General features: G+C 41.0%; 1 protein-coding gene across 6 annotated transcripts in view; it reads right to left on the reverse strand.

Moving 5' to 3' along the window:
* LOC131691036 (JNK-interacting protein 3) overlaps positions 1-20,615 on the reverse strand; it is a 1,253,801-nt gene that overhangs the window by 844,788 nt on the left and 388,398 nt on the right. For all 6 annotated transcript variants that reach the window (XM_058977179.1, XM_058977178.1, XM_058977180.1 and 3 more), the window contains exons 4-5: positions 12,369-12,426; positions 12,029-12,302 (exon numbers count right to left, since the gene is read on the reverse strand). In XM_058977179.1, coding sequence (XP_058833162.1) covers positions 12,029-12,302; positions 12,369-12,426 — 332 coding nt within the window. The remainder of the gene's footprint in view (positions 1-12,028; positions 12,303-12,368; positions 12,427-20,615) is intronic.

The raw sequence follows: 20,615 nt of genomic DNA on the forward strand, positions 1-20,615 counted from the left end.
ATTACGGGTTTCAGAGTGCGGCCACACAGAAATTTCTCATAAAAACTATAGGAAAAATTAAAAATAGAATTTTTATTTTTGATGCTAAATGTATTCAAGGTGCATAAAACGTCGAGATTTGATGCAAACACGAAAAAAATTTGACGAAGATTCACTTTTTTGGATTTTGCAGATTTTTGCCTTTCTCATATAGAAAGGTTATGCAATCACTCTGAAAAACGTCAACCTAATCGCGTCCCGGAGGGCCGAGTGTCATATCCCATTCGACTCAGTTCGTCGAGATCGGAAAAAGTCTGTATGTGTGTGTGTATGTGTATGTATGTGTGTGTATGTGTGTGTATGTGTGTGTATGTGTGTATGTGTGTGTATGTATGTGCGTATGTGTCAAATAATGTCACTCATTTTTCTCAGAGATGGCTGGACCGATTTGCCCAAACTTAGTCTCAAATGAAAGGTGCAACCTTCCCATCGGCTGCTATTGAATTTTGGATCGATCGGAATTCTGGTTCCGGAATTACGGGCTTCAGAGTGCGGCCACACAGAAATTTCTCATAAAAACTATAGGAAAAATTAAAAATAGAATTTTTATTTTTGATGCTAAATGTATTCAAGGTGCATAAAACGTCGACATTTGATGCAAACACGAAAAAAATTTGACGAAGATTCACTTTTTTGGATTTTGCACATTTTTGCCTTTTTCATATAGTAAGGTTATGCAACACTCTGAAAAACGTCAACCTAATCCCGGCCAAATTTTTTTTCGACTCGCATAAGGTTTCTGGATTTTAACAGGGGCGTAGTTGATGGTTTACGGAGAGGGGTTACACCCCCCCCCCCCTCTACTGTTCACTCCCCTCCTTTAAAAATCTCCTTAAATCACCCCTCAGACCACCACCTCATACCCCTCCCTTTCAACCCCATCATCTTTAAACCACCACTATATTACAAAGCATACCAATTTATGCTGGGGAGTCGTTCGTTCATGGGACTTTCGCCCTCCTCACATACCCATCCCCGCATGACAAAATGAGTTAGCAAGCAGATAACATTGATTTAATGCTGATTAGGCTAATGGAGTATGATATTTTTTTGTTTGAAGTGTTTCACCGTCGACACCGTAGGACATTTCCACAATTATGTTGAACATAAAAAGCCTCCGTGCCATAGTTTAGAGAAATGAGAAAGGCACAATTGCACCGCTAGGTGGATTAAAACAGGTTTTTACCTTGTTTCCATTTTTACCAATTTTAACTTTTTGCCTTTCTCATATAGAAATGTTTTGCAATCACTCTGAAAAACGTCAACCTAATCCCGGCCCGGAGGGCCGAGTGTCATATCCCTTTCGACTCAGTTCGTCGGGATCGGAAAAAGTCTGTATGTGTGTGTGTGTGTGTGTGTGTGTGTGTATGTGTGTTTGTATGTGTGTATGTGTCAAATAATGTCACTCATTTTTCTCAGAGATGGCTGGACCGATTTGCCCAAACTTAGTCTCAAATGGAAGGTGCAACCTTCCCATCGGCTGCTATTGAATTTTGGATCGATCGGAATTCTGGTACCGGAATTACGGGTTTCAGAGTGCGGCCACACAGAAATTTCTCATATAAACTATAGGAAAAATTAAAAATAGAATTTTTATTTTCGATGCTAAATGTGCTCGAGGTGCATGAAACGTCGATTCATGCAAACTCGAAAAAAATTTTGACGACGATTCACTTTTTTGGATTTGGCACATTTTTGCCTTTCTCATATAGAAAGGTTATGCAATCACTCTGAAAAACGTCAACCTAATCCCGGCCAAATTTTTTTTCGATTCGCATAAGGTTTCTGGATTTTAACAGGGGCGTAGTTGATGGTTTACGGAGAGGGGTTACACCCCCCCCTCTACTGTTCACTCCGCTCCTTTAAATATCTCCTTAAATCACCCCTCAGACCACCACCCCATCCAGCCCTCATACCCCTCCCTTTCAACCCCATCATCTTTAAACCACCACTATATCACAAAGCATATCAATTTAAGCTGGGGAGTCGTTCGTTCACGGGACTTTCGTCCTCCTCACATACCCACCCCCGCATGACAAAATGAGTTAGCAAGCAGATAACATTGATCTAATGCTGATTAGGCTAATGGAGTATGATATTTTTTTGTTTCAAGTGTTTCACCGTCGACACGTAGCTCATCAAGTTCGTGGCTGGCATGCCATTGTGTATAAATGCAAAGTGTACTAAGAATGTAATGGACATTTCCACAATTATGTTGAACATAAAAAGCCTCCGTGCCATAGTTTAGAGAAATGAGAAAGGCACAATTGCACCGCTAGGTGGATTAAAACAGGTTTTTCTTATCTGTTTTACCTTTTTTACCTCTTTCACCTTTTTTATCTTTTTGGACTTTTCCAGATTTTGAGCAGCTTTTACTCATATCAAATTTAATGTAGCGTTTTACAAATTTTGAGTAACTTCTTCTTATATCCAAATTAAAGTGGACTTTCCCAAATTTTGAATAATTTCTTCAAAAATCCAATAAAAAAGGCACTTTTATAAATTTTAAGTAATTTCTCCTCTTTCCAATTAAAAAAGGACTTGAAAGGAATTGAAAGTGTTTTTACTTTTTATTGGAGCAATACATTGGATGTGTTGTCGTGTGAGAGGCTCAAATTTTTCATTAAATGATTTATGGGTTTCCAGACGGATGGCGCGGGACGTGTGTCATGCGAGTTTTAGGCAGGGTGGTGTGCGGTGATGAGTGGGTTTCTCTCGTTTAGTCTGGCATACTTGCTTTTTCTTTTTCGGTGTTCTTGTGTTTGACTTTGCAGGTCTGTTTCAAATGAATATCGAGATCCGCGTTCTTTACAGGGTGTCTCAAAATAGGCGTCAATACACGGTAAAAAACTTTACCCATTTTATGTATTCAAATTTCCCATTTTCGGAAGTTATTCGAGCTGTCAAAAAAATGGGTACTTTTTTGTTTTTAACAATGAGTAGTTTTTATCCATACCACAACTACTCGATGAGGTAATGTCAATGGGTATATTGATCTTGATAATGGGTGAAAAATCCTTAAGCATTATTTCAAGCGAGTTAACCTGCAAACTAAGGATCGTAGTGGAACCTGCAAATTATCGCCCTGCATCGGAGTCCGTGGCGGAAACGGAACATTTCGGCCATGCTCAGAAAACAACGTCTGTTTAGACTACTGACGATGTTGAGAATATGCGCCAGTTCGGCATTTTTAGAGCAGCCAAAAGATCCAGCCATCAACAATATATCCGGTTGGCAGTTTTATTTTGTTAAGTAGTTTTAGAATAGGATTTCTATCTAGATTCCTATACTTTTATAAGGAAACAATAATGTGAAATGAATGTTATTTTGTTTTTTTTTTAATTCAGAAATAATTCTATTGACAGTATTTTTCATTCTGGCGTGAATTTCATGAATGGGTATTTTTTACGCATTTTGTTGTAACAGTTCTGCGAAAAATAATGGGTGAAACATACCAAGGTTGACGTACAAGATCTGTACTCATTTATAGGTACAAACGCTTTAACCATTTAATGGGTTATTCCACTTTTATTGAAAATGAGTAGTTTTCTATGCATTAATGGGTACTTGATTTTATCAGTGTAAGGCAAAATCGAAAATTTGCTAATGAATCAAGCGAATTTAATTATTACATTTCTTTAATCATTTAAATACTTGATATCAATTCAGTAATTCAACTTTAGGCAAACCATTCTTAGAACTATTGTTGCACGATTATCTCCCGGACTCTTTAGATCGCTATCTTTGACAGTGACGAACATTTATTACGTAATTTTCTTATATTAAAAGTTTCCGTGAGACGAAGTATAGTACCGAAATTAAAGCATTTACCTTACGTCTCACTAGAAAATCAAACAAGGTTTAATCTATTGAAATCAGCAATGAGGTGTCAAAATAATACGCTCAAAAATGATTCGGTTTGATTTCCCCATGATAACCACCCTGCTGAAAAAATGGAAAATTAAATATAAAACTTGTAACATCCATTCTGAGTCACCCTGTTTAAATACAAACAAGCCGATTAGTACGAAAGCTTAGTTAGACAGCATAATCGCGTTGATACAGGTTCGTGCCACTAGTTTTCTCTTTCTCCCCACTCGCCGTCATCTGAGTTGACACGTTTTAGTTGGTACGTATGGATATTCCATCGGTGTACACACAAGCAGAAGTGCACTGAGAGACAGATGTATGCAGAGTTTACATGTTTTGGATTCTCATCTCTTTTATTCTGAAGTGATTTTGTTAATTTTCTGTGGTATGTTTTGGTATGCGTTCGATGGGAAGACGGAAAGCGTGTGTTTGACGTACGGTATTCGTTGCGGCGGGGGAGGGGGAGGTATATGAGGGCGATGCCTGGGCGAAGTTCTCCGTAAGGAGCGTGAGCGATGCGTTGAGCGCGGTTCACACGATGCATCGGGCTTCCGTCGCGGGTGCGGGGCGTCAGAATTGGTTGCGTGCAGTCGGCGTTGGATAGAAGCGTTCACAAACAACATCAACGGCACGGGACTTTTTGACGTGCGGCACGTGTGAGCGGGCGCAGGGAAAGGGTATTAAACTTTTCCTGACGGAACGGTGACGTTCCGTTGACGTTAACTGACGTTGAGGCTGATGTGTCGTCTGAATCGTCCTTTATACGCTCGCTCATTCTCCGCTGCCCATATGTTCGCGGACTCTGTTGTTTAGGCCGATGGCATGCGGATGCGTGAATGTGAATGCTCCCGAACTGTCTCCATGGAGTGTGCGTGTAGAATGCGTAATTTTGTCGGGGGGGGGGGTCGACTGGCGGCACGAGAAGTTGTGACATGTTGTGACATACGGGGGAGGGGGAGTAAGCTAGATCGGTACGTAACATGTTTTGCTGAACAAAAAATTTTTTTCGAAGAATTGTTACGTAATAGGAAATTCACTTGACTTCACTTGCTCGGAAAGATGTGCAACTCGACAAGGTTAAAATGCAGCTTCAGTGCACCTTTTAGCTCGTTCACAGTCCTGATATCATCCTGGTCTATACACATAATCACTGTCTACGGGCTTAAGGCTTTAACTTCTGCCCTTTCACCCAGTGATGTGATAATAATCTCTTGTATAGTTGAGCTGTTAATCGTGGGGTCCTCCTTCAACTCGAGTATATGTATGTAATTGGTAATACACAATGTGTATATGTGGGTATGTATGTATACATGTATGGACAATGCGTATATGTATGTAGGTATTTGTATATGTATGTGTGTATGAATGCATGTGTATATTTTTTATGTGCGCATGTGTGTATTTATGTATGTATATATGTGTATGTGTATATGTGTGTATATGTACATATAAATGTTCAAAAAATGGTTGCATTATACACGGGATTGTTTTGTAGTGCACACATATAATCTATTAATGTGAAAAACTGGGTAGAAGTCAGATCTTCCTCCAATTACAGCTCCTTGGAGGACACTTGAAAGGAATTGAAAGTGGACTTTTCCAAATTTTGAGTAATTTCTACTCAAATCCGATTAAAAGTGGACTATTCTAAATTTTGAGCAACTTCTACTCATATTTTGAGTAACTTCTACTCGAATCAAATTAAAAGTGAACTTTTCCAAATTTTGAGTCACTTCTACTCAAAACGAATTAAAATGGACTTTTCCATATTTTCCATATCCAATTAAAAGTGGACTTTTACAAATTTTGAATAATTTCTACTCAAATCCAATTAAACAGGGACTTTTAAATTTTGAGTAATTTCTTCTCAAATCCAAATTTTGAGTAACTTCTACTCAAATCTAATTAAAAAAAGACTTTTCCAAATTCTGAGTAATTTTTACTCAAATCCAATCAAAAGTGGACTTTTCCAAATTTTGAGTAACTTCTACTCAAATCTAATTAAAAAAGGACTTTTCCAAATTCTGAGTCATTTTTACTCAAATCCAATCAAAAGTGGATTTTTCCAAATTTTGAGCAACTTCTACTCAAATCCAATTGAAAGTGGACTTTTCCAAAATTTGAATAATTTTACTCAAATCCAATTAATATGAGACATTGTCAATTTTTTAGTAATTTCTACTTAAATCCAATTAAAAGTGGACTTTTCTAAATTTTGAGCAACTTCTACTCATATACAATTGAAAGAGGACATTTCTAAATTTTGAGTAACTTCTACTCAAATCCAATTAAAAAGGACCTTTCCATATTTTCCATATCCAATTAAAAGTGGACTTTTCCAAATTTTGAGTAACTTCTACTCAAATCCAATTGAAAGTGGACTTTTCCAAATTTGGAGTAACTTCTACTCAAATCCAATTAAAATTGTACTTTTCCATATTTTGAGCAACGTTTACTCAAATCCAATTAAAAGTGGACTTTTCCATATTAATGGTAACTTTCACTCATATCCAATTAAAAGTGGACTTTTCCATATTTTGGGTAACTTTTACTAAAATCTTATTAAAAATGGACTTCTCCAAATTTTGAGTCTCTTCTACTCAAATCCAATTAAAAGTGAACTTTTCCATATTTTGAGTAACTCCTACTCAAATCCAAATAAAAGTGGACTTCTCCATATTTTGAGCAACTTTTACTCATATCCAAGTAAAAGTGAACTTTTCCTTATTTTGAGTAACTTCTACTAAAAACCAATTAAAAGTGGACTTTTCCATATTTTGAGCAACTTCTACACAATTCCAATTAAAAGTGGACTACAAATTTTAAGTAACTTCTACTCATATCCACATTAAAGTGGACTTTTACAAATTTTGAATAATTTCTACTCAAATCCAATTAAATAGGGACTCTTAAATTTTGAGTAAGTTCTACTCAAATCCAATTAAAAGCGAACTTTTCCAAATATTGAGTAATTTCTACTCAGATCCAATTAAAAGTGGACCTTTCCAAATTTTGAGTAACTTCTACTCAACTCCAATTAAAAGTGGACTTTTTCATATTTTGAGTAACTTCTACTCAAATCCAATTAAAAGTGGACTTTTCCATATTTTGAGCAACTTCAACACAAATCCAATTAAAAGTGGACTACAAATTTTAAGTAACTTCTACTCATATCCACATTAAAGTGGACTTTTACGAATTTTGAATAATTTCTACTCGAATCCAATTAAAAAGGGACTCTTTTAAATTTTGAGTAATTTCTACTCAAATCCAATTAAAAGTGAACTTTTCCAAATATTGAGTAATTTCTACTCAAATCCAATTAAAAATTCACTTTTCCATATTTTGAGTAACTTTTATTCAAATCCAATTAAAAAAGGACTTTTCCAAATTCTGCGTAATATCTACTCAAATCAAATTAAAAGTGTACTTTCTCAAATTTTGGTTAACTTCTACTCAAATCCAATTGAAAGTGGACTTTTCCAAAATTTGAATAATTTTACTCAAATCCAATTAATATGAGACATTGTCAATTTTTTAGTAATTTCTACTTAAATCCAATTAAAAGTGGACTTTTCTAAATTTTGAGCAACTTCTACTCATATCCAATTGAAAGAGGACATTTCTAAATTTTGAGTAACTTCTACTCAAATCCAATTAAAAAGGACCTTTCCATATTTTCCATATCCAATTAAAAGTGGACTTTTCCAAATTTTGAGTAACTTCTACTCAAATCCAATTGAAAGTGGACTTTTCCAAATTTGGAGTAACTTCTACTCAAATCCAATTAAAATTGTACTTTTCCATATTTTGAGCAACGTTTACTCAAATCCAATTAAAAGTGGACTTTTCCATATTAATGGTAACTTTCACTCATATCCAATTAAAAGTGGACTTTTCCATATTTTGGGTAACTTTTACTAAAATCTTATTAAAAATGGACTTCTCCAAATTTTGAGCCTCTTCTACTCAAATCCAATTAAAAGTGAACTTTTCCATATTTTGAGTAACTCCTACTCAAATCCAAATAAAAGTGGACTTCTCCATATTTTGAGCAACTTTTACTCATATCCAAGTAAAAGTGAACTTTTCCTTATTTTGAGTAACTTCTACTAAAAACCAATTAAAAGTGGACTTTTCCATATTTTGAGCAACTTCTACACAATTCCAATTAAAAGTGGACTACAAATTTTAAGTAACTTCTACTCATATCCACATTAAAGTGGACTTTTACAAATTTTGAATAATTTCTACTCAAATCCAATTAAATAGGGACTCTTAAATTTTGAGTAAGTTCTACTCAAATCCAATTAAAAGCGAACTTTTCCAAATATTGAGTAATTTCTACTCAGATCCAATTAAAAGTGGACCTTTCCAAATTTTGAGTAACTTCTACTCAACTCCAATTAAAAGTGGACTTTTTCATATTTTGAGTAACTTCTACTCAAATCCAATTAAAAGTGGACTTTTCCATATTTTGAGCAACTTCAACACAAATCCAATTAAAAGTGGACTACAAATTTTAAGTAACTTCTACTCATATCCACATTAAAGTGGACTTTTACGAATTTTGAATAATTTCTACTCGAATCCAATTAAAAAGGGACTCTTTTAAATTTTGAGTAATTTCTACTCAAATCCAATTAAAAGTGAACTTTTCCAAATATTGAGTAATTTCTACTCAAATCCAATTAAAAATTCACTTTTCCATATTTTGAGTAACTTTTATTCAAATCCAATTAAAAAAGGACTTTTCCAAATTCTGCGTAATATCTACTCAAATCAAATTAAAAGTGTACTTTCTCAAATTTTGGTTAACTTCTACTCAAATCCAATTGAAAGTAGACTTTTTCAAAATTTTAATAATTTTTACTCAAATTCAATTAAAATGCGACATCTTCAAATTTTGAGTAATTTCTACTCAAATCCAATTAAAAGTGGACTTTTCAAAATTTTGAGCAGCTTCTACTCATATCCAATTAAAGAAGAACTGTTCCAAATTTTGAGTAACTTCTACTCATATCCACATTAAAATGGACTTTTACAAATGTTGAATAATTTCTACTCAAATCCTTTTAAAAGGGGACTTTTAAATTTTGAGTGATTTTAACTTTTAAATCCAATTAAAAGTGGACTTTTCAAATTTTGAGCAACTTCTACTCATATCCAATTAAATGTGGACTTTTCCATATTTTGAGCAACTTCTACACAAATCCAATTAAAAGTTCACTTTTCCAAATTTTGAGTCACTTCTACTCAAATCCAATTAAAAGTGTACTTTTCGATATTTTGAGTAACTTCTACTCAAATCCAACTAAAAAAGGACTTTTTCAAATTCTGAGTAATTTCTACTGACTTTTCCATATTTTGAGTAACTTTTACTCAAATCCAGTTAAAATAGGGACTTTTCCAAATTGAGTCACTTCTACTCAAATCCAATTAAAAGTGGACTTTTCCCTATTTTGAGTAACTTCTACACAAATCCAATTAAATCCATATTTTCCATATCCAATTAAAATTGGACTGTTCCAAATTTTGAGTAACTTTCAATTAAAAGTGTACTTTTCCATGTTTTGGGTAACTTTTACTCAAATCCAATTGAAAGTGGACTTTTCTAAATGTTGAGTAACTTTTACTCATATCCAATTACAAGTGGACTTTTCCATATTTGGAGTAACTTCTACTCAAATCCAATTAAAAGTGGACTTTTCCAAATTTTTAGTAACTTTTACACAAATCCAATTAAAAAAGGACTTTTCCAAATTCTGAGTAATTTCTACTCAAATCTAGCTAAAAGTGGACTTTTCCAATTTTGAGTAACTTTGATTGGTTTGTTTGGTTTGATTCATTTGATTCATTTGATTTATTTGATTCATTTGATTCATTTGATTCATTTAATTCAATCGATTCATTTGATTCATTTGATGCATTTGATGCATTTGATGCATTTGATGCATTTGATTCATTTGATTCATTTGATTCATTTGATTCATTTGATTCATTTGATTCATTTGATTCATTTGATTCATTTGATTCATTTGATTCATTTGATTCATTTGATTCATTTGATTCATTTGATTCATTTGATTCATTTGATTCATTTGATTCATTTGATTCATTTGATTCATTTGATTCATTTGATTCATTTGATTCATTTGATTCATTTGATTCATTTGATTCATTTGATTCATTTGATTCATTTGATTCATTTGATTCATTTGATTCATTTGATTCATTTGATTCATTTGATTCATTTGATTCATTTGATTCATTTGATTCATTTGATTCATTTGATTCATTTGATTCATTTGATTCATTTGATTCATTTGATTCATTTGATTCATTTGATTCATTTGATTCATTTGATTCATTTGATTCATTTGATTCATTTGATTCATTTGATTCATTTGATTCATTTGATTCATTTGATTCATTTGATTCATTTGATTCATTTGATTCATTTGATTCATTTGATTCATTTGATTCATTTGATTCATTTGATTCATTAGATTCATTTGATTCATTTGATTCATTTGATTCATTTGATTCATTTGATTCATTTGATTCATTTGATTCATTTGATTCATTTGATTCATTTGATTCATTTGATTCATTTGATTCATTTGATTCATTTGATTCATTTGATTCATTTGATTCATTTGATTCATTTGATTCATTTGATTCATTTGATTCATTTGATTCATTTGATTCATTTGATTCATTTGATTCATTTGATTCATTTGATTCATTTGATTCATTTGATTCATTTGATTCATTTGATTCATTTGATTCATTTGATTCATTTGATTCATTTGATTCATTTGATTCATTTGATTCATTTGATTCATTTGATTCATTTGATTCATTAGATTCATTTGATTCATTTGATTCATTTGATTCATTTGATTCATTTGATTCATTTGATTCATTTGATTCATTTGATTCATTTGATTCATTTGATTCATTTGATTCATTTGATTCATTTGATTCATTTGATTCATTTGATTCATTTGATTCATTTGATTCATTTGATTCATTTGATTCATTTGATTCATTTGATTCATTTGATTCATTTGATTCATTTGATTCATTTGATTCATTTGATTCATTTGATTCATTTGATTCATTTGATTCATTTGATTCATTTGATTCATTTGATTCATTTGATTCATTTGATTCATTTGATTCATTTGATTCATTTGATTCATTTGATTCATTTGATTCATTTGATTCATTTGATTCATTTGATTCATTTGATTCATTTGATTCATTTGATTCATTTGATTCATTTGATTCATTTGATTCATTTGATTCATTTGATTCATTTGATTCATTTGATTCATTTGATTCATTTGATTCATTTGATTCATTTGATTCATTTGATTCATTTGATTCATTTGATTCATTTGATTCATTTGATTCATTTGATTCATTTGATTCATTTGATTCATTTGATTCATTTGATTCATTTGATTCATTTGATTCATTTGACTCATTTGATTCATTTGATTCATTTGATTCATTTGATACATTTGATTCATTTGATTCATTTGATTCATTTGATCCATTTGATTCATTTGATTTATTAGATTCATTTGATTCATTTGGTTCATTTGATTCATTTGATTCGTTTGATTCATTTGATTCATTTGATTTATTTGATTCATTTGATTTATTTGATTCATTTGATTTATTTGATTTATTTGATTCATTTGATCCATTTGATTCACTTGATTAATTTGATTCATTTGATTCATTTGATTCATTTGATTCATTTGATTCATTTGATTCATTTGAATCATTTGATTCATTTGATTTATTTGAATCATCTGATTGATTTGTTCATTTGATTAATTAAATTCGAATTAAATTAAATTAATTCGAAAAATGGTAATCAATGCTTTTTTTCATGTCTGTAAATGACAGGTAACAATGGTAGCGAGATATTTATCGATACCAACATCTTTAGCATGACGGATAGAGATATGCCAGAGAAAAGTAAATGTTAATCACTGCTGGAATACTGATACTGGTAAGAAATTCATTCATTCTACAGAATACCTGTCATCCAGGGAATATGTACAAACGGTTAGACGTATCTGTAACCAATTAACTTTACCTGATTTCTTTCCATCAGAACGCGCGCCATTTCTACCCTTGTAAACCGCTTTCTTTGTGCCATTGGAATATCACCTTCTTCTTCCTGATCATTAGTACTTTGTTTCACAAGAGCTTTGGTTTTTTTCAATTCTTCTTCTAACTCTTCAACTTTAGATCTCAATTTATTTCTCGAAAGTATTACAGCATTCAGCTCTTCTCGCAAAATCTCTATTTCGCCTGTCAATTCGTCCACTTTTACTATAAGATCGTCCTTAACAATATTCAAGGCATTTCTAAAATGTTAAAAGAACGTAAATTCTTGAACAACTACGGAATGAAAGCAAGCAAAAAAGAATTACTTAGTCGCTAGTAACTCGTTGTTTTCCATGATTAGATTTTCAACTTCTTTGCCCATGCCTGCAATAAAAATTATTTGTGAGTATGTAATATCAAATATTTTGTAAGGGATCGTTTTGAAACTACGTAAAAAATATTTTTACTTTTGAATTTCTTACAAATGAAATGTATAGAGTTCGCTCAAATTTTGAAAACCTATTTCCGAGGCCGGCAGGGTCGAGTATCATATACCAAACAACTCAACTCGACAAATTGGGATAATGTCTGTATGTGTGTTTTTTGCCTTTCTCATATAGAAAGGTTATACAATTGGTACGAATTTCGACTTTTTAACGGAGGCCAGCAGGGCCGAGTCTCTCACACCATTCGTCTCAGTTCGTCGAGATCGAAAAAAGTCTGTATGTGTGTATGGATGTTTGTGTGTGTGTCAAATAATGTCACTCGATTTCATCGGAGATGGCTGAACCGATTTGCATACACTTAGTTTCAAATGAGCGGTATGATGCTCCCGTAAGCTGCTATTGAATTTTTAGTTGATCCGACTAGCGGTTTCGGAGTTACGGGTTGAAGAGTACGGTCAAACAGCAAATTTCCTTATAAACCGGTAATATCATGGTGTCCGAATGATGTAGTACATATTCAAATAGTTTCAACATTACATGGATTTATGGGTCTAGGTCGCTAATAACAGACCCGGTGGTTAACCACAGTGGTCCTTAGCCTCTTGCCCAGGAACTCCTATCTCTACCTCCCCGCGGAGCCGGCTGGGATACGAGTAGCCATAGGAATGTTCGGGTAGCCAACTCGTTGGAACTATGGTCGTATGCTGACAGGGAAGGGGGGCCGTGTTGTTGCCGGCATACAATAGCGCTATGGACCTCCCGTTCCGGTGATTTGGGCCCACCAAACGGGATAACCCCAATTCCAAGGCGTGAAGTGATCCGTGCCGAGGGATTAATGATCGGGGGGGTGAAAAAGATGCCCGATCGTTAACGGAGCCTGTGGGGTACCTGGGCACCCCCCACAGTAAGTGTCTCTTACCACGTTGATGCGGAGCTCTGGCGTGGCGGACCTATCTTCTCGCGCAACTCGTGGGTCTTAATATGAGTCTTTGTAGAAACAATAATAAAAAAGTATGTGATGAGGAGGCGGAAGCGATTACGGCGCTGAACTCCTTTGCCAAAGGCGAGTCTGGCGAGGTCTCCCCCGACAGGGGCTGACAACGGAGCGAAGGTGGCTGCAAATAACGGCACCGAAGGCGGAATAGTTGTGGTAGGAGACAATACTACCAGCACGCTTGGCGGACCACTACCTGCGATGCAGGAAGTGGTCAAGCAGCTGGATAGTATTATCGAATTCACAAGCGGGAAGAATAACATCAGCAAGGAACTTAAACAGAACCTGCTGGTGCTTCGTCAGGCTGTTCGAGTCGCAAGACAAGAACAAGTAGCCTACATGGAGAGGTTGCCGGAAAGAGAGAAGGCCGATCGCGGTATCCAAACTGAGGCCTTCTCCTTCCACGGCGGAGCGACGATGGCGCAAGAGGCGATAGACTTCGCTTTATCGGCCACCAAACGCTTAATGGAGGGGGAGACTGCGAAGCGGCCTAGGCCTAATGTAGGCACGCGCAGCAACGCCAAACGACGTGCAACCAACAAGGCCAAACGTCGCTTGGGAGGTGCGGATCCGGGTGCGAAGGATCCCGCAGGGCGGCGTCCCGAGAAGGTGACTTCTCAGCCTAGAAAGGCGAAAGCCGCCAATCGGGCGCGTACTGCGGAGCGACCTGGCACCAGCCTGCCGGCGCCATCGGCACAAGATGGCGAATGGCAGGTGGTCAGCAGGGAGCGGAAGTCCAACGCACCTCGACCCGCGAAGAAGAAGGCGAGGGACAGAAAAGAGGCCCTGCTGGTGAAAACCAACGGGGGCAGCTATGCGGAGGTCCTAAAATCGATGCGGGCGGCCGAAAGCCTCTCGAATTTAGGACAGGATGTGCGAAGCGTCAGACGCACCAAAGATGGCGAAATGATCTTGGTGCTGAAGCGTGGTGCACAATCCAATGGAGCAACGTATAGGAGGTTGGCCCAAGAGGTCTTGGGAAACGGCGCTCAGGTGAGGTCGTTGGGAGCGGAAGTGACTCTCCAGTGTAAGCAACTGGACGAGATCACAAACGCAGAGGACGTCGTCTCGGCCGTTAAGCAGCAGTGCGGCGTCGAGATCGATCAGAACTCTGTTCGTATCAGGGAGCGGTTGCTTGGCACGCAGGTAGCTTACTTCAAGTTACCGACCGCGGAAGCCAAAAAAGTAACTGACAAAGGGAAGTTGAAGATCGGATGGTCAGTATGCCCAGTTAGCATACCCCAGCCGCCTTCAGTGGACCGGTGTTTTAAATGTCTGGAGCCAGGCCACAAGTCATACGACTGTAAGGGCCCAGACAGGAGCAAGTTGTGTCGTCGCTGCGGCGAGGAGGGACACAAGGCGCTGAAATGCGAGAGGGCACCCAAGTGTCTCATCTGCACTAGCAAGAAGCAGGGCCGCAACCATGTTATGGGCGGACCTGCTTGTCCCTTCGGGGAGGCGGGAAAGAAGAAGCAATGGCAATCGTCACACAGCTGAATCTTAACCACTGCGCACCTGCTCAGCAGTTGCTGTGGCAGTCGGTATTGGAGTCGGGGACAGATGTCGCCCTTCTATCCGACCCGTACAACGTCCCTGCCGACAACGGCAACTGGGTGGCGGACGGGTCTAGAATGGCAGCTATCTGTGCAACGGGTCGGTTCCCGGTTCAGGAGGTAGTACAGTCCTCTGCGGAGGGTGTCGCGATTGCCAAGATCAATGGTGTGTTCTATTGTAGCTGCTATGCCCCACCTATGTGGCCAATAGAACAGTTCAACCAGATGATCGATAGGCTTTCGTCTGACATGGTGGGACGAAAGCCGTTTGTCATAGCGGGTGACTTCAACGTTTGGGCGGTGGAGTGGGGCAGCCGCTATACAAATGGTAGGGGCCCAGCGCTTCTGGAGGCGCTTGCGAAACTCGACGCAGTGCTAGTCAATGATGGTTCCGCTAGCACATTCCGTAGGAATGGGGTCGAGTCCTGGATTGACGTAACGTTTGCCAGTCCAAGTTTGGTCCCAGACATGGACTAGAGGGTAGACGAAGGCTACACCCATAGTGATCACCTAGCAATACGCTTCAAGATCAACTTTGGTGTGCAGCATTCTAGGGTGGGTAATCCCTGTCAGGTACGCGGGTGGAAGACCAATCACTTCGACAGCTAAGTTTCCACCGCGGCCCTGGAACTGGAGGTCAACACCGACAGTCTAAGCGGGGATGCGCTGGTAGCTGCTCTATCACGCGTGTGCGACGCCACTATGCCGAGGAAGACCCTGCCAAGAAATGGCAGACGCTCGGTATATTGGTGGAGTGCAGAGATCGCAGCCCTACGGTCAGCTTGCCTACAAGCTAGACGTAGGATGCAGCGAGCCCGCACTGAGGAGGTTAGAGTGGAACGACGTGAAGTGTTTCGTGCTGCGAAATCGGCCCTTGACAAGGCCATCAAGCGCAGCAAAAGAGCGTGTTTTGACAAATTGTGCGAGGAGGCCAACGTGAATCCGTGGGGCGATGCCTACAGGATCATGATGGCAAAGACCAAAGGGGGCTCCTCACCTCCTGAACGGTCGCCAGAACGGTTGGCGAGAATTATCGAAGTACTCTTCCCGTTCCGAACCATAAGTCCCTGGCCCCCAGCGCCGCAAGGCACGGTGGGTACGGACGACATGGTGGCCGCGGTGACGAACGAAGAGCTACTTGCAGTTGCTAATTCTCTAGCGGTGAATAAAGCTCCAGGGCCTGATGGAGTTCCAAACAGCGCTCTCAAGACAGCAATCATGGCGAACCCGAACATGTTCAGGTTGGCTATGCAGAGATGCCTTGACGAGTGCCGTTTTCCGGATAGATGGAAAAAGCAGAAGCAGGTACTGTTGCCGAAGGCCGGGAAGCCGCCTGGTGACCCATCGGCGTACAGACCAATCTGTCTGATTGACACGACGGGCAAATTGCTTGAGCGGATTATCCTGAACAGGCTAACTCCATACGCAGAAGGTACGGAGGGCCTGTCAAGTAATCAGTTCGGCTTTCGAAAGGGGAAGTCCACGGTGGACGCTATCAACTCAGTGGTAAGGACTGCCGAGATAGCGATCCAATGGAAGAGGCGGGGCATTCGATATTGTGCGTTACTGACACTTGACGTGAAGAACGCATTCAACAGCGCAAGCTGGGATGCCATCGCGCTCTCGTTACACCGGCTTGGCCTGCCGGTGGGCCTGTACCGGATTTTGGAAAGCTATTTCCAGAACCGTGTACTATTATACGAGACCGATGCCGGTCAGCAAAGTGTTCTTATTACCGCAGGAGTTCCGCAAGGTTCAATCCTGGGCCCGGTACTAAGGAACCTTATGTATCACGGGATTCTGAGACTAAAGTTCCCTCCGGGTGTGAAAATCGTCGGTTTCGCCGATGCTGTCACCCTGGCGGTCTACGGGGAGTCAATCTCCGAGGTAGAACTAACGGCGGCACACGCGATAAGCATAGTGGCGGAATGGATGAGCGCGAGAGGCCTAGAGCTCGCCAACCACAAGACGGAGGTGGTTGTTGTCAATGACCGCAAGTCGATACAACAAGCAGTTATCCAAGCGGGAGAAGTTGAGATAACTTCTAAGCGGAGTCTGAAGATTCTTGGAGCCATCATAGACGACAAGCTGACCTTCGGCAGCCATGTCGACTATGCGTGCAAGAAGGCTTCGGTGGCTGTTATCGAGGATGATGTCCAACAGCTCCAAGGTGTGCGCCAGTAGACGCAGGCTACTGGCCGGTGTCGCCGTATCTATCCTTAGGTATGGTGGACCGTCCTGGGCGAGGGCACTGGGAGTAACCAGCTACCGTCGCAAATTGGAGAGCACCTATCGCTTGATGTGTCTCAGAGTGATATCTGCCTACCGCACGGTATCACACGATGCATCCTGCGTGATAGCGGGTATGATGCCAGTCGGGCTGGTCATCCGGGAAGACGAAGATTGTTTCGAATTGCGTGGCAATAGGGGAGTCCGTGAGCGTGTCAGGGTGACCTCGGTCGCCAGATGGCAGCGCGAATGGGACAACTCGTCGAGAGGTAGGTGGACCCACCGGCTGATACCTAACATATCGAGCTGGGTGGGAAGACCCCATGGGGAAGTTCACTTCCATCTGACACAATTCCTGTCAGGCCATGGCTGTTTCAAACAGTACCTCCACAGGTTCGGGCACGCTGAGGCCCCAGTCTGGCCAGGTGTCGACGAAACTGCGGAGCACATACTATTCGTATGTCCCCGCTTCGACGTCGAAAGAGGCGCTATGCTAGGCGTCTGTGGCTTGGACACAACCCCTGATACCCTTGTACAGGGGATGTGCCAAGCGGTAGAGAAGTGGAACGCAGTTTCGACTGCTACCACTCAGATTGCCTGCCGGCTCCAGAGAGCATTGAGCGCCGAGCAGCAAGCGAGGAGTTAGAGTGAGTGAATTGGCGGATGATAGACGGAGGTATGGTCTACCCATGCCGAGATGCGAGCGAGTGTGTGCGAATGTAAGGCACGAGTGAGAGCGTACGCTAAGTACGGCCATCCCTCCAGAAGTAATGCCGAAAGGTAGTTCCTGGGGATAGATGGCGGAGCCCAATGGAGTTTAGTCGGTATTAATGGAAGAGTCACCATTCGAGTCCGACACGCCCCCAGTGCACCCCGTGTGGTAAACTGGACCCTACCAATAGCACGTGTACTGGGCTAGGACATAAACGTCTTCTCCATTGTTAAAAAAAAATACTCCTGAAGCGAATGACGGATCTCAATAGTAGCATGTCTGTAATAATATACGTACATGAAACTATTGAGAACCAGTGCTACAAGTCCAAAGCCCTGGTAAAGGAGGATGGTTGTGATGATCTGGGCCGCGGTCACCAAATAAAGCAAGATAGGTCATAACCCCAATTCCAAGGCGTGAAGCGACCCGTGCCGAGGAATGAGTGATCGAGGGGGTGAAAAAGATGCTCGATCGTTAACGGAGCCTGTGGGGTACCTGGGCAACCCCCACAGTAAGCGTCCCTTACCACGTTAATGCGGAGCTCTGGCGTGGCGGACATTTATTCTCGCGCTACTCATGGCTTCAAACATGGGGATAAACAAAAACAAAAATAAACAAACAGAGGGGCCAAACCCCTTTGCTAGAGGCGGTTTGGCGAGGTCTTCCCCCGGGGGGAGAGTAGTGGAGCGACGAGTGCTGCATCTGATAGCACCAGTGACCCCACAGTAGTGGTAGGAAATAGCCCTACCAACGCACTGGACGGGCCACTAGCCGCGATGCGCAAAGTGGTGGAGCAGCTTGATTCAATAATCGAGTACACTAGCGCAAAGCAAAACATAAGCAAGGAGTTAAAGCAGAGCCTCCTGGAGCTCCGGAAAACTGTTCGTGTCGCAAGACAGAACGCCGTTTATGCCAAGAGGCTGGAATGCCGGGAGAAGTCCGACAGAGAAACCCAGACAGTGGCCTGCAAGAGGGAGGGAGAGAGAAGGTCGATACAGGCACTCAGACAGTGGCCTTCACCTTCCATAGAGCAGCCACGTCGCTCGGAGCGGCGGCCGAGTTCCCCTCGAAGGGAAAAGGCAAGGGCAAGGACAATCGTAAGACGGCGCCGAACGCGAAGCGCCCTAGGAAGTCGCCAGGCGGGGGTGCAAAAACCGACACCACACGGCGTGCAACCGTTAAGGCCAGATGCCGTTTGGTCGAGGTAAGCGAGGGCGAGAGTGACCTCGCTGAGCAGAGCGTTGGTACCAGCAACCCGGCGAGACCGGGGCAGGGGGGCGTTAACCCCTGGACGCTGGTCACCAGGAAGAAGCCGGCACCGACACCGGAGGTACCGCGGCCCGCGAAGAAGGCCAAGGACAGAGGCGAGGCCTTGTGGTTAAAAATCGACAAGGACAAATACGCCGACGTCCTAAAGTCGATGAAGGCGGCCGAAAGCCTTTCGGCCCTTGGGCGAGATGTGCGTAGCGTGGGACGCACCAATACGGGAGAAATGCTTCTGGTGCTGAAGCGAGGCGCACAATCTAGTGCGGTGTACAAGGCCTTGGCCCAGGAGGTCCTTGGTGAAGGCGCCCAGGTCAGGTCGCTAGGGGCGGAAATGTCCCTCCAGTGCAAGCATCTGGACGAGTTCACGACCGCAGAAGATGTCGTCGCAGCCGTCAAGGAGCAATGCGACGTCACAATCGAGCAGGCCTCAGTGCGCTTTAAAGAGGGACCCTATGGCACCAAAGTAGCCTACCTCAGGCTACTGAAGGCGGATGCCAAAAAGGTAACCGAGAAAGGTAAGCTGAAGATCGGCTGGTCGGTATGCCCAATTAGCATACCCCAGCCGCGTTCAGTGGATAGGTGCTATCGGTGCCTTGAGTCCGGTCACAAATCCTACGAGTGCAAGGGCATAGATAGGAGTAAACTATGTCGTCGCTGCGGCGAGGAGGGGCATAAGGAGCGGGGTTGCACTAAGGCACACAAGTGCCTTATCTGCACCGCTAAGAAGCAAGCCCATAAACATGCTATGGACGGACCTTCGTGTCCCTTCGGTGAGGTAAATAAGAAGCCGTTAACGTCACACAGCTAAATCTTAACCATTGTGCAGCAGCCCAACAGCTGCTGTGGCAGTCGGTCTCGGAGTCGAGGACAGATGTCGCCCTCTTATCAGACCCGTACAGCATCCCTGCCGGAAACGGCAATTGGGTGTCGGACGGGTCTGGAATGGTAGCAATCTGTACAACGGGACGGTTCCCGGTTCAAGAGATAATACACTCCTCCGCCGAGGGTGTTGCGATTGCCAAGATCAATGGTGTGTTCTATTGCAGCTGCTACGCTCCACCAAGGTGGCCAATAGAACAGTTCAACCAGATGATCGACAGGCTCTCGTCGGACCTAGTGTGCAGGAAACCGGTAGTCATAGCGGGAGACTTTAACGCTTGGGCAGTGGAATGGGGCAGCCGCTGTACAAATAGCAGAGGTCAAGCGCTAATGGAGGCGCTTGCGAAACTCGATACTGTCCTAGCTAATAATGGCTCCGCTAGTACATTCCGTAGAAACGGGGTGGAGGCGTGGATTGACGTAATATTTGCCAGCCCGAGTCTGGCTCCAGGCATGGAATGGAGGGTAGACGAAGGCTACACCCATAGCGATCA

The sequence above is a fragment of the Topomyia yanbarensis genome, chromosome 3, assembly GCF_030247195.1.
Source record: "Topomyia yanbarensis strain Yona2022 chromosome 3, ASM3024719v1, whole genome shotgun sequence".
NCBI lineage: Eukaryota > Metazoa > Arthropoda > Insecta > Diptera > Culicidae > Topomyia > Topomyia yanbarensis.